Raw genomic sequence first — 14,662 nt, forward strand, 5'->3', positions numbered from 1 at the left:
TGTTTGGAGTTGGCTGGGTAAGGAGGGTGGCAGCGTGATGCATCCTGGGTAAGAGTGGCTCCCCCCTGGGGAACGCCATGACTTGGGAATGTATCCTGTTTGTCCACTGAGAAAGCCTCAGTGGTAAGCACCCGGTTCCATACTTCATGGCAATATGGAAGTGCTCATTTAACTGTGACCTGTTATGTTCTTTAATTTATGCACGCACACACACAAGTGCTTCAATCAAAATAATGTTTTAGGTTAATTTAAAAAATAAGTTGGGGACGTTTGTACTTTAATTTTCTAGTTCTGGGATCCCTGGACTCTTCTTCAACTTTTGTTTTATTGGAAGAATGGAACTTTTATAAAGTGTTTGAAGAGTCGATGATCTGTATGCCGGTGAACTTTGCTATAGGGCAATTTAGTTCATAAGTCCGGCCTCTGACAAAAGTGTATGGATCATGGCAGATGAGAGTGGAGTGCCGTATAAATTTATCCAAGTAGTAGCACCGGCTGTAGATTTGATGCTGGATAGAGTATCTTTACCACAGCCTCGGGTACATGATATACTACCGTTGACTTGGCAAATGCATTCTTTTTAATACCCAATAAAGAAGGGGGTTGGGGCGCCTGGGTGGCTCAGTTGATTAAGCATCCAACTTCGGCTCAGGTCATGTTCTCACGGTTTGTGAGTTTGAGCCCACCGTCGGGCTCTGTGCTGACAGCTCAGAGCCTGGAGCCTGCTTCAGATTCTGTGTCTCCCTCTCCCTCCACCCCTGCCCTGCTCATGCTCTGTCTCTCTGTCTCTCAATAACAAATAAATGTTAAAAAATTTATAAAAAAGGAAGAGGATCAGTAGTAGTTAGCATCCACATGGGGTAGACAACAACACACATACATGTTCTCCCCCAATGTTATGTGTTCTGTAAGGATGCTGCCACAGTAAGTTCTGAAGAAGCCTGGACCATCTGGACATTCCTGGGGTTATGGACTATAGAGCATAATGTAGTAACATTAACATCATGCTAAGATCTGATGAGCGAGCAGGAAGTGGCAAGTATGTTGCAGGCTTGGAAGGACACACACACTCCATCCAGAGAGTGAAAGATAAACCCCATAAATGGTTCATGGGCTTGACACAATTTTAAAAATATTTTCTTGTATATCCATTTGTTTTTTTGAGAGTGAGAAAGAGCACGAGTGGGGGAGGGGCAGGGAGAGAAAGAGGAAGACACAGAATCAGAAGCAGGCTCCGGGCTCTGAGCTGTCAGTACAGAGCCCCTTGCGGGGCTCGAACCCATGAACCGTGAAATCATGCCCTAAGCCACAGTGGGATGCTTAACTGACTGAGCCACCCAGGAGCCCTGGGCTTGACACGTTTTTCGGTGTACCATTATATGGAGCATGGTAGGGCATCTCCTAAGCACAAGTGAATGCACCTTGCATTTCTTGTCACCGAAGAAGCACAACGCTTGGCAGGTCTCTTCAGGTTTGGGAAGCGGCATATTCCACTCTTGGGTGGCATAATCTGACTCATTTACTGGATAACACCGAAGGCTATTTCTGTTTCATTTTGTTTTTCGAGTACGGCCCAGGGCAATAAGGGGCACTGCGGTAGGTTGGAAATGGAGTACAAGCAGTCCTACCACTTGGGCCAAATGACTTGGAAGATACAATAAAAAAATTGCTTTGTACAGCCTCTGACAAGTTTCACTAGGCAAGGTACACCGAAGACCCTAAGACTTGGGATTACGGCCATGCCATCTGTGGCAGAAAACTGTAGACTGTTTACAAAACAGTTCCCATAATGCTATTGAGCCCTGGTTGAGATGGAACATCTAAGAAGTGGGTACGGTGACTTGATCTAGCCTCTGTCCTTGGCCACTCCAGTGGATTATGGATGGGCCCAACAGCACCCAGGTTAGTTTAGCTAACTGTTGCTTGCTGAATGTCTGAGCTGCTTGCAATAGAGACTAAAGCTTCCTGATATGGCACCATCCCTCAAAGAGACCGACCAGCCTCTTGGCAATTTGTGTACACACCAGGTACCTTTCACCTTGGAAAGGGCAATGTTTCATCCTTGCCAGAACTAACATATATCATATGGGTTTGCCTTTCCTGCTTGAAGGGCCTTGGCCTTGACCACTATCTGAGAGCTCACAGTGAGACTGATTTACTGACATGGGTTCCTGATTAGTAGTAAAGGAACCTACTTTACAGCAGAGGAGCATGGCTGTGCGGGCATGACCTTGGTATTCACTGGTCCTACCACATACAGCACTGTCTGGAGGATGTTAGCCTGATAGGCTTCTTGAAGGCAGAGCTGAGGCATCAGCTTGGAAGTTCTATCCTGTGAGGAGGGGGTACCGGTCTTCAGGATATGGTATAGACTTTAAACCAATGGCTCTTATATGCTACTATATTTCCAACAGGTAGAATACACGAATCTGGGAACATAAGGGAGGATATAGGAATGGCTCTGCTGCATCACTTCTGTTGACCAACTTGGAGAATTGGTACCTTCTGTCTTTGTATCTTTAGGCTCTATTGATCTACAGGTCCTAGGTCTCGGAGGGGGAAATGCCTCCACCCAGAGATCTCTAAGAGTCCAACTACACTTAAAGCACTAGCTGGCACCTAGCCACTTTGGCTTCCTCATGCTGACAGATCAGAGGCACAGAAAAGAGGTACTATACTGGCAGGCGTACCTGGCCCTAATCATCACAAAGACTGTCTAATGGAGACTGTGAAGACTATGTTTTATATTTAGGTGAGCCACTGATGTTTCTTTTTTTATACTCTCATGCCCAGCGTTAACTGTAAATGGCAAACCACATCCTGATAAGGTCATGGGACCCAGGGGCTCACCCCACAAAGCAAGCTACCTGGCCAGCTGAGAGAGAGGGGAACCTAGAATGGGCGAGGAGATGATTATACCAAGTCCTTGAGACCAGCTGTAGCATCAAGGCCTGTAGTTTGTCCCACTAACCCTCCTTTTAGAAGTTTTCTCAGAAATTAAGATCAGCCCGAATCTTGGAGAAGACAGGTGTGAGTAGAACAAACAACAGGAGTCGAACACGGATCTGAGTGGTTCGAGAGGTGGGCGATAGTGGCTGCCGTTGGTGCCCTGCTAGAATTCCCTTCACCAGGTGGTGCATCTGTCCTCCAGCTGCTCTGGGTGTTGGTTCTCGGGAGACCTGTCCTCAGCTGAACTGGAGCCTCTGCCTCCTCCGGGAAGTTGCAATACCCGCTCAGGACACTCCCTCTCCTCTCAGAGGCAATGACTGACTGACAGGGGCACCGAATGCCAGACTTCTTTTCTCCAGGGGGACCACCTCTGTTGTGTAATTCGTGCCCCAAGCTCCCGGTGAGACCAGGCCAATCTCACCTCTAGCTGAGCTCTTACCCTGCTTTAGCTTTTCTCCCTTCCCCTAGACTGCTTCCCTGACTCTCCTCCTGCCAAGAATAGTACCCTCAATAAATCACTTTCATAAGAATCCCCGTCTCAGATTCTACGAAACCTGATCTCAGACAGATGACTTCCGAAATTCTGGCTTGGGTGATGACTGGGTGACATCAACGCCATTTATTGACCAATGAAAAACAGTAAAAGGGGGCCATTAAGGGTAAGGCCTTGTTTATTTTTGATTCTCCAGATTCTAGCAGTTTCTAGCACAGAGTATATTTCAAACAAAATTTTGAGTTAATAGATGATTGAAGAAAATGCTTTTGGTCTTAAATAATGCTGAGTTAGAGATGACTTGGGGCTCAAACAGATTGTCATGTAGACAATGAGATATATCAATCCAGATCCCAAAAGGTAGGTTTGGATTAGAGATATTTCAAAGTTAGGAGAATTAAAGCTGTGAGTCTGATGGAAATCATCCAAAATATACAAATAAAAACTGCAGTTCAAAAATGGAATCTTGGAGTGTGCTTCAGTTCAGGCACCCAGTCTCATGGCCGTGGTCTTGACATTGTCATCCATGATAACTGCATTATTTACTAATCAAGATGTTCAGCAACCCACCCATTACCCTTCCAGCTTATTTAGTCTCAAATTTCCACTTTCTCACATCATCCATTCCCTTCTGCCTCTGCTTATACTCCAGATCCATCATTGCAACCATTCCTCTGTCCTAGGTACTTGGTAAAACCCAGGCCTAAATAAAGTGCCTGAGGCACGCCTGTACCTGAGCAGCTGAATGCTGGGGTGGGTGGATGGAGGAGGAATTCTGTTACTGCAGGGACTGCTACCCACCCATTCTAGTATATTCGTTTTCTCACTCATTATGTGGTGGCCTTGCCTCTTTCTTGGGAGGGGGCTGCCTCGTCTCCACACCCATTTGCTCCTGTAGTCATACTTCAGGCCATACTCTGTTTCAAGAACTCTTACTTCTACCTATATACTGTGGATTCTATTCCTTCTTATCTTCTCAATGGCTGCTTCTGCAAATGAACCTAGTCACTCATGGGTCCCACCTCATCCCCATCAAACTTTGTTCATCTCCTTGAAGATCCCCCTTGGACCACTAAATATGGTGGTCTAAGGCTTGGTCTTGGGAGTTTCCTCATTTATACTCTAGTAAGTATTCTTTCTCATCCAGTCCTATAGATTTAAATATCAGCCATATACTGTTGATCCCCATATTTTATTTCTAGCGCTGATCTCTTCCTTAGATACCAGATTCACATATCCTAACACCTATCTGGTGTCTCTATTTGCATGTCTAATAAACACTTTTAATTTAAATGCCCAATCTAGAAATCATGACTTTCTCCTCTAACCCTGTTCCTTCCCCTAGTTTCTTTCCCCTAGTTCCCTGGATCCAGTGTGTTACTCTCTGTCCACTGCTGCCAAGCCAGCTTCCTCCTGTCTTGCCTGGACTACTGAAATAGCCTGGGAACTGTTCTCTGCACTTCTTCTTCAGCCCCTCTATAATTTTCTATTTATTTGGCAATCAAAGGGTCTTTTTAAAAGATATTTTTAAAGCAAAATTCAAATTCCTTCCCATGGCCTATAGTCTCTCCATATCTGATCTTCCTCTGACTGCTTCTCTGGCCCTCTTTCATTCCATTCTTTCTCTTCCCTTCTAGGCTCCAGGCCCCTCCACCCCCTATTTGGTTCTCAAATTTACCACACTTGTTTCTGCCTTGCAGATTTTCACTAGTGGTTCCCTCTGCCTGAAGCCCACTTTCTCCAGGTCTTTGGATCTTTTTTTGTTAATTTAGGTCCCAATTTAAATGTCCCCTCCTCAGTGTTCCCTCCCCATTTTCCTGGCCATTCAACCTAAAGTCATTCCCCACACTGCCATCACTTCCTATCATATTTCTGGCTTTTCTTTTCATCATAGAATGTATCACTATTTGATAATTTCTTATACAGTCATTTGTTTCCAGTCATTAATTGTTCCTTCCTTTTTCTGAGGTACAATGCACACAAACTAAAACCATTTAAAAATGAACACTTTGGTGGCATTTAGTACATTCGCAATGTTATGCAATCACCATCTCGCTTTAGTTACAGAATATTTTCACCATCCTGAAAGGAAACTGGACCCATTAAGCCACTGACCCTCGTTCCCTGCTCCCCACACTACCCGTGGGAACCACCCAGTCTACATCCTGTCTCTATGACTTGCCTGTTCTGAGTGCCTCTCACAGATGGAATACTACAATATATGACCTCTTGTGGCTAATTGCTTTCACTTAGCATAATGTGTTAGAGGTTCATCCACCACAATATAGCATATACTTCACTCCTTTTTATGGCTGAATAATATTCCATTGTGTGTATGTACACTCTTTGCTTATTCATTCATCCATTGCTGGGGTTCCTCTCTTTTTCTCACCAGACTCTAGACTTGCCTGTCTCATCAAAGATGTGTTTAAAACAGAACCTGCCATATCCTGTGTGCTTATAATACATGTTGATTTTAGGAATGAATGATGACACTTCAGGGACAGGTATAGGAGAGAGAAGCTTGGAAGCAGACTGGGAAAAAGTAAACAGGCAGCAGGAAAAATCAGTGGAGAATAGTGTCATAGAAGTCCGAGAACATTAGTTTCAAGAAAAAATGATTAAGGAAGATGAGTTCTTAAAAGCATATTTCATGAACCATGAGAAGGTCGCTGGAATTCTTGGTAGGGACAGTACTGATGTAGAAGTTTAAATGTGGAAATAGACAGAAACCTCTGGACTCAGAACAGTGGCCTGGGCTACGTCTTTCAGGGAACTCTGGAGCCCCGTCACAGAGTAAAGTCCCCATGCCCAGACCTAAAACAGTAGAGAATTTTCTTTCCTGGTGACTGTGGGCTTATGAACATCCTCAAAGGAGTAATGTGGAATTTCAGAGAGAGAAGGAAGCCCAGTGTTTATTAAGTTAATACAGCAGATATTCTTATATGCTTCCTACGTGCCTGCCAATACCACACACTATTTTAGGTGCTGGGGTTACAACAGTAAAACAAACACAGAAAAAACATCTCTGCTTTCATGGAGCTCAAATTCTAAGGGAGGGAGGAGAACAAACAGGCAGACATAAAATGTCTTATTGTGAAGTGCTATGAAAAAAATAAAACACAGGACAAGGGGTTGAAGAGGGAGGGGCCGCCATAGGTCTGTTGCTCAGACATGTCAGATGAGGTGATATTTGAGCAGAGACTAGTGATCCTAAAATGCTAAAATCATCTGATATTAGAGCCATGGGGCACTTAGCAATTCATCATGTTTTGTTTTCCTTTTGCCTCACTGGAATGTGTGCGATACAGAATTTGCTAAGTCCCCTTAGCGGTTCCTACAGCTAAAATGAGCAAGTTTATTTCATTTACTTTGTTGGTATAGGATTTTATTCTGTTCAGATAATTTTGGCATTTTACGTTGAGATGAACATGCAAGAGTGTTTCAAGGCTTTAGAGATCTCTAACACTTCGAAAGTTAATGGTTTGAAGTCATCTCCTTCCAAAATAGCTTGACTCTTACTTCCAATTTCTACCAAAAGAAGGTGATAGATTCTAGAAAAGCAGTAAAGTACTCATGGGATACCCATCCAGTTTAGACATTTTCTGTTGTCATTGTTTATAATTTGTATCCAATATTAGCATATCATGGGGAGACGCTGAAAAATTACATAATATACTTTGAATACAAGTGAATGTAACGGCTAAGAGTACTACTTACTTTCTGAGGGAAAAAGCTACTTAAAAAACCCTGTGATTATTATGTTCAATAAATTAAATCATAGGGTAGAAAATTTCAGCACAGAACTAGAAACTATAAAAGGATCAAGTGAAAATTCAAGAACCAAAAAATATAAAGCTGAAAGTAACCTACACGAGGCCACTTTCTCAAGACAGGGAGAGCTGGCTCTTTTATCTGATGCATAGAAAGCAACAGAGATTGTTGAGGAAAATGAGGAAATGGAGGAATGTGAAATGAAGAACCATTTCCCTGTTTTATGAGGTCAGCACCATCTGATACTAGAGCTTGATGAGGACACAAAGGAACACTACAGGCTAATTTTTCTAGTGAACACAAAGCAAAAATTTGGAGCCAATGTGAACAAACCAAATCCAGTTACCAAGTGAAGTTTATTCCAAGGATTCAAAGTTGGGTTAACAATCTAAAATCAAGAAAGACATCACATTGGCCAAGCAAAAGAGAAGCATTACATGGTCCTTTCTTTTTTTTCTTTTTTCTTTTTGGTAATTTCAAAAGAAGCAGAAAAAGTATTTGATAAAATTCCACATCAACTCATGAACAAAGTTAGCAATCTATAAATAAAAGGGAATTTCCTTCATCTTTTAAAAGAAATCTACAAAATATCTATAGGAAATATACACAATGGTGGCATACTGAAAGCTTTCTCTGGGCAGTTAAGTGAGGAGATAGATATGCTGTCTGTACCACTTCTGCTACTCAATATTTACTTAGTAATATAGATTGAGAAAAAGAAATAAAAGGTATAAAGATATGACAGTAGAAAACAAACTGTCATGATTTTGATTCTGAATATAGAAAATCCAATAGAATCCACAGGACTGAAATATATGTGCATGTTCAAATGGCTATTTTCATGGGAGAAGGGATTGAGAATATTACCTTGCACCATATGTAAAATGTAATTCCAGGTGTAGATGTAAATATGAAAGGTAAAGAGCCAAAGTTTCTCAAAGATAACATAGGATAATATTTTTATAACTTTGGGACAAAGTTTTAAACAGGATACCAAAAACTGTTAACCGTAACGGAAAAGATTCACAAGTTTGGATGTATTAATATTAGGAACTTCCAGTTACCAAAAGATACCATTACGTGAAGAGGAAAGTTAAGAATGGGAGAAGATATCTGCGATATATATAATCGACAAAGAGCTTATCTTCAGAATATATAAAGAACTTCTGCAAATCAATGAGAATAAAGACAGTCCAGTAGAAAATTAGGCAAGGAAACTCAACAGATACTTTAACAGAGGAGACTATCAAAACGGCAAATAGATACATGAAAAAGGGCTCAACCTCATTAGTCACCAGACAAATAATTAAAACCACAATAGGAAGTTCCTACACACTGATCAGGAAAGCTAAAACTAAAAAGACCAATGATACCTAGTGTTGGAAAGAATAGGTGACAAGAACATTCCTATACTACTTATTGGGGCATTAGCTGCCTCCAGCAGTTAGGAAAACAGCTTGGCACTACTTTCTAAAGCTGACCTTGTGCATACGCTATGACCTAACAATTCCACTCTTAGGAATATACCCAAAAGATGTGTACACATGTGCAGCCAAGGCACATGCAGCAATGTTTTTAGCAGAAATATTCCCCAGCGGGACATAACTCAACCATCTGTTGAGAGTAGAATGAACAAATTGTATTCCATCCTATGTAGCATTTATATACAATGGAATACTACAGAGAAACAAAAATGGATCAACTACAGCCGTATAAAACAATATGGATGAGGAATCTCAGAATAATGTTGAGCAAAAGAAGCCAGACACAAGGAACACAGATAATATGATTCTACTTACATAAAATTTACAACAAATACATGATGTGAAAAGTTCAGGATAGTGGGTACCTTGGGAGCAAGTCGAAGGAGTGACTGGAAAGGGACGTGAGGGGTGCCTGTGGAGGGCTGCCCGTGTTCTGTTCTACATGGGTGGCAGTTACAGTGATGTTTATTTTGTGATAAGTCATCAGGCTGTCTGTCCAATTCTGATTTGTGTTAAGTTTCTGTGTATATGTCAGGGTCAATAAAAAAGATTTTTTAAACAGGCATAAAAGATCACTTGTAGCTCTTTAAAATATACAGATCATGGAGGGCTCATGGGATGTTCAGGGATGAGTCCTAAGCACTTGAGATTTTAAAAAGCATCCCCATAATTCTGGCCTGCACTAGAGGTGAGTAGCCATAGGTTGAAATACTTCACGAAACATTACAGATCTCTTTTCCTTCTATAGAGAGGCATGGCCAAATGACGCACAGGCCCACCTTGGAGTCCTAGTCAAGAAGCCACTTTTCTTTCCCCCAACAACTGTGTGTATGTATATCAGTATGTAGGTATCACTGTAAAAGTCATCACTCCTTTAAGGAAAAAATAACCAACAGCCAGCAACTCACCAGTGGGAACACTTCGTCATCACTAAGCAGGGGGCTTGTCATTTCTTTGGTTTGAAATGGCAAAGCGGGCAGTGGCGGTGTTGCACTTCTGTTTGGCTCCCGGTCTTGGCTAAGTCTAAAAGAGAAGGACGGTCATCGTTACCGCTACTGAGGACACTGCTGGTTCATGTAGCTAAGCCTTTACATTTCTCTGATGTCTAACGGAGGGGAGAGCACCACAAAACGTCTGGGCTTATCTTGGGATCTCTTTGAAAATAATTTCCTGGTAAGTCATTTCTAATGATTGATAATGAGCAGAAAACTTGGTAATTGTTAAAAATATTCTTCTATTCTTATTGCTTATCATCCTTTTCTACATTACTTTTGGATCTCTTTGCCATTTAATTAAAAAACATGATGCCAGTTTCAGAAAAATCTCAAAACAGCTAACAATGCTGCCCTCAACAATTCTAAATAATCCTCTTTGTGTATTCTCTATTTCACTTAACCTTGCTGGCTTTCTTAACAGAATTATACTTCTCTCTCTCTTTAATTTTTTTGTTTTATTTATTTCTGAGAGAGAGAGAGAGAGAGAGAGAGCATGAACAGGGGAGGGTCAGAGAGAGAGAGAGATACAGAATCTGAAACAGGCTCCAGGCTCTGAGCTAGCCACCAGCACAGAGCCCGACACGGGGCTCTAACCATGAGATCATGACCTGAGTCAAAGTCAGATGCTCAACCGCTCAAGCGACTGAGCCACCCAGGTGCCACCCCCCCTTTTTTTGATGCTAGAATAAGTCCTTGCACAATAATTCTAATTCCTATAGGACTTAATAATTTGTAACATATTTTCAATTAATATCTTCTCCTAAGCTCTTCCACGCTTAGTTGTATAACCTTGAGCTTGAGGAGGTAACTAGATCCTTCTGTGACTTTAGTTTTTTCATTGATAAAAAATGAGTTGTTAGGAGACTTGAACTCCACAGTTTGGATAAAAGGTACAGTACAGAATTAGTTGTCTGTGCTAACATATAAAGTGGAAGATGAAACTGAATACATTTTTAAAATTTTCATATGCTGACTAAACAAATGAATAATAGAATGAAAAACTAAACTAACTTGACCTAAGATTTTACATAAAAAGATCCAATGGTATGAGCTCTTTGGAACTAAATAAATATCTTTCTGCACATTAATTCATGAAATTGGGGTTGAAATTTAATCAAAATCATCAAAGCCCATGAAAACATAAGAATCCCTTCACCTTAAACTTTATTCATTTTTACTGATTATTCACAATCTTCACAGGTAATGATTTACCATTTTCAAAGGCTTCATATTTGAATTTTGCATGGTTCAAACAAATTTATGTCATTGTTCTCTGTTCTTATCCAAAGACTATCTACACAGACTTGTTTCTTATTATGTAAACATTTTCAAAGCAATGCATACAAATAGCAATAAAAGTTAAGTGAGACATCTGTAAATTAGGACACAAAAAACAAACACAACATGTTTCCCGTTTTTACTTATCTTGAAATATATCTTTTTTTAAATCCATTCTCCCAAACCATAATTACCATGGAAACAGAACAGCAAATTAAACTGAAATAACATGGTTTATGATGTGCACGTTAAGATAAAACATCCCACAATTCAGATAGAATTATAACAATTGCAAAGCACATCTGCATAGAATCTTCTTTTAATTTGAGGGAGGCTACCATCTATACTTCAAAGCATAGTGGGACAAAATAAGATAATTATAGAAGTGGCTCAAGAAATATATATCTCGTTGTAATCTCAATTATACAAAGATTTCAGGGAAAGTGTTATTCATCCTAAATTATCTAAAGAATTATCTCAATTATCCATTTTGCTTTGGATGTATCGATACAGTTTTATAGTGTTAATTACTAAAACTTATATATGACATTCTTTTTATTGTATGATCAATAAAATGTAGACATTGAAGGAAAGACTACATTATGGTTTTTTTTTTTTTTTTCTAGGAGAGAGAGAGAGAGCGTGAGCAAGGGGGGGGGCGGTCAGAGAGAGAGGGAATCACAGACTCTGAAACAGGCTCCAGGCTCCGAGCTGGCAGTCAGCACAGAGCCTGACACGGGGCTCGAACCCACGAACCGCGAGGTCATGACCCAAGCGAAAGTCGGACGCTTAACCGACTAAGCCACCCAGGCGCCCCTTTTTTATAATGTTTTTTTTTTTTTTTTCTAGGAGAGAGAGAGACAGCGTGAGCGGGGGAGGGGGGGTCAGAGAGAGAGGGAATCACAGACTAGGAAAGACTACATTATGGAGTAAAATACTTTTGCTTTAAATTGTCTTTATATCTGAAAAGTTCTTCTTCTTCCTTTTTTGTAAAAAAAACATTTTTTAATGTTTATTTATTTTGAGACAGAGAGAGACAGAGTGAGTGGTGGAGGAGCTGAGAGAGAGGGAGGGAGAAATAGAATCCGAAGCAAGCTCCAGGCTCTGAGCTGTCAGCACAAAGCTTGATATGGGGCTTGAACCCACAAACCGTGAGATCATGACCTGAGATGAAGTCGGACACTTAATGGACTGAACCACCCAGGTGCCCCAAAAGTTCTTCTTCTAGAATGCAGCTATTCAAATACTTCCTAAACTACCTTGTAAAAAAACGCTCAGTGTATCAACTTAAAAGCTCTTTGAAATTATTTCAGATGGCTTTTACTAGCCTCTCACGAGCTGGTCTGCCCAGTCAGCGTCACAGGCCCTAGTCCAAGCCTCTGCCTACTTCTGCCAGGAAAGCTGGCCTCACTTGTCGTTGGGAACAGAACTCTGCCCACTTGAGACCTGGGTCCACTCTCTGCAATCTTCAGAGCTGCCTAACTGTCCATCCCTTCCTGGCCTTCAGTTAATTTTCCCTGGGCTCTGGGATAACATCCTCAGCATAGAATCGGATCCCTTCACAAACTGCTAATTGGCCTGCTTTCAGCCTCACCTTCTAACGCTCCACATGATGCCCCCAGTTCTTTGAAAAACTCATTATTTCCCGGCCCACAGCTGTTTAGCCTGCTTTGTTTTGTTCCTTCTTGAGTAACACCTTGGCACAAAATTTTCTCAACTTGTGTTTTTGCTTCTAGATGACTATTCATTCCCTGACAAGGGATCTTGTGAGAGTGGTCACGACAAGCCTACCGATGTTCTGGTTTTCTTAGGATTAGAAACTTTTTATTTCTGAACTACATTTGAAGCAATTTTAATGATTAATGTTAGCATTACTAAACTCTTTCCAGTACATGATGGAACTTCCAAGCATGCATCATATATAGAGAAGAAACTCCATTTATTACAAAACTGAGTTGTCATTAAAATTAGTCACATATTGATTGCTCTGGGTACCACTATTTCAAATTAGCTTATAAATTAGCCTTAAATTTCAAAACTCTAACTTCTAAACACTTTTAAAATATTCAATACAGGGGTCTGGGTGGCTCAGTCAGTTAAGCATCCTGCTCTTGATTTTGGCTCAGGTCATGCATGGTCTCGCAGTTTGTGAGATCGAGCCCCACATCCAGCTCTGTGCTGTCAGCAGGGAGCCTGCTTGGTATTCTGTTCCCCCTTCTCTCTGCCCCTCCCCCCGCTCATGTGCTCTCTCTCTTTCTCAAGATAAATAAATTTAAAAAAATTTTAAAGAACTCAATGCATTCTCACCAAATTCAATTACATCTTATTTATAATTTTAAGTGCTGAATAACTTTCTTATCAGAAAGCAAATCTGTTAGAACATCCTAAAAGGCTTCACATTTTCAAGTGGATGAGCATGAAGAACTTCCTATTACTTCTAATAGGAATGAAAAACAACAAAAATTGGCTTACTTGCAAGTGGGCAAAAGATTATTTAAAGACGCATTATACAAATCTTCCTCAGCTAAAAGGAGGAAGTGGCTGAAATTAGACAAAATTTTTGTGGAACATCATCTTCATGTACTTTTACCTAAAAGCCTTTTCCTTTCTGAAATAGTTTCCTAAGACCTTGTGGCACTAGCCTGTGCTATGTAAATATGACTCAGTGTTTTCCGATGATGTTTATGCCTAACAAATATATCTGGGCTTCACTGAGCTGTGCTGTGAGGGAAAGAAGGAACATTTCATTTTTCACTTGCTAAAACTAATAGACATGTACTTTACAGCCCTCCCCACTGCTGAGTTCAGGGTCCTTACAACCTAACGACGCTCTCCCCGTACTGGATTCGACATGATAATAATTTATTCAGAACATTTGAAATGCCATTTCTCTTTAAAAAAATCAGGTCACTGGAGAACACTGAAATCAGGCAAGGCATTAAAACAATTTAATGAAACTCTCACCAGATGAGGCTGGCAGGTGACGAGGCTCTGCGGCAGGAAGACCAGCCCAGACTGCTTATCAAGGCCTCTCCTGCGGAGCACTTTACCCCCGCGTGTTGCTTTCTGCGTCCCCTACTGTCTTGTTTTTGTTAGGCGCTTTGAACGCATTCTGTGCCCTCCAAAAAGAGAAAGGGGGGCAGCCCAGAGTAACTGCCTTTAAAATCACAGCACCTGGTAGGTCCGTTCATCTAAGGTTTTCCAAGATCCTCCCAACAAGCAGGAGTAGGAAACAATGTTCCACACCCAGTGGGTGCTCGGTACAGACCAGGCCTGACTCCCGTGCGCAGGAAGGCCCCTTCTAACAGCTTTAGGCGCCTGCTTTTCTCTTGCAATGAAAGAATCCTATGCATGCGGCTGCGATTTGACCCAGGGAGAAATGAATCTATAGGGCAGGGAAGCACTTTGAAAAGGGTCTGTTCTATATCAGAAAAAATATTTCTATATCACATCAAGATGAGACCCCTTCGGGAGACAGATTTTTCAGTTATAGCCCGCGGCACACACGGGCACATGCCCTGGAGAGGTGGCCCGTGGCCAGGCCTCAGCAGACTGTCCCTTCTGCCCCCAGGCCACGTTTGTACCGCGGCCATCCGCCCCCTGTGGGCATCCTCAACTCGCCTCCCACCCCTCGGCGCTGCAGCCCAGGGCCCCCTCCCTCTCCCCCACCTCTTCCCTCCCCCATCCTG

At 41.6% G+C, this 14,662-nt stretch overlaps 1 protein-coding gene across 6 annotated transcripts in view; it reads right to left on the reverse strand.

Annotated features, from left to right (window-relative positions):
• DEUP1 (deuterosome assembly protein 1) overlaps window positions 1-14,662 on the reverse strand; it is an 85,704-nt gene that overhangs the window by 1,451 nt on the left and 69,591 nt on the right. For all 6 annotated transcript variants that reach the window (XM_077780632.1, XM_077780631.1, XM_077780635.1 and 3 more), the window contains one exon: window positions 9,609-9,723. In XM_077780632.1, coding sequence (XP_077636758.1) covers window positions 9,609-9,723 — 115 coding nt within the window. The remainder of the gene's footprint in view (window positions 1-9,608; window positions 9,724-14,662) is intronic.

The sequence above is a fragment of the Crocuta crocuta genome, unplaced genomic scaffold (genome assembly GCF_008692635.1).
Source record: "Crocuta crocuta isolate KB4526 unplaced genomic scaffold, BGI_CrCroc_1.0 scaffold78, whole genome shotgun sequence".
Taxonomy (NCBI): Eukaryota; Metazoa; Chordata; class Mammalia; order Carnivora; family Hyaenidae; genus Crocuta; species Crocuta crocuta.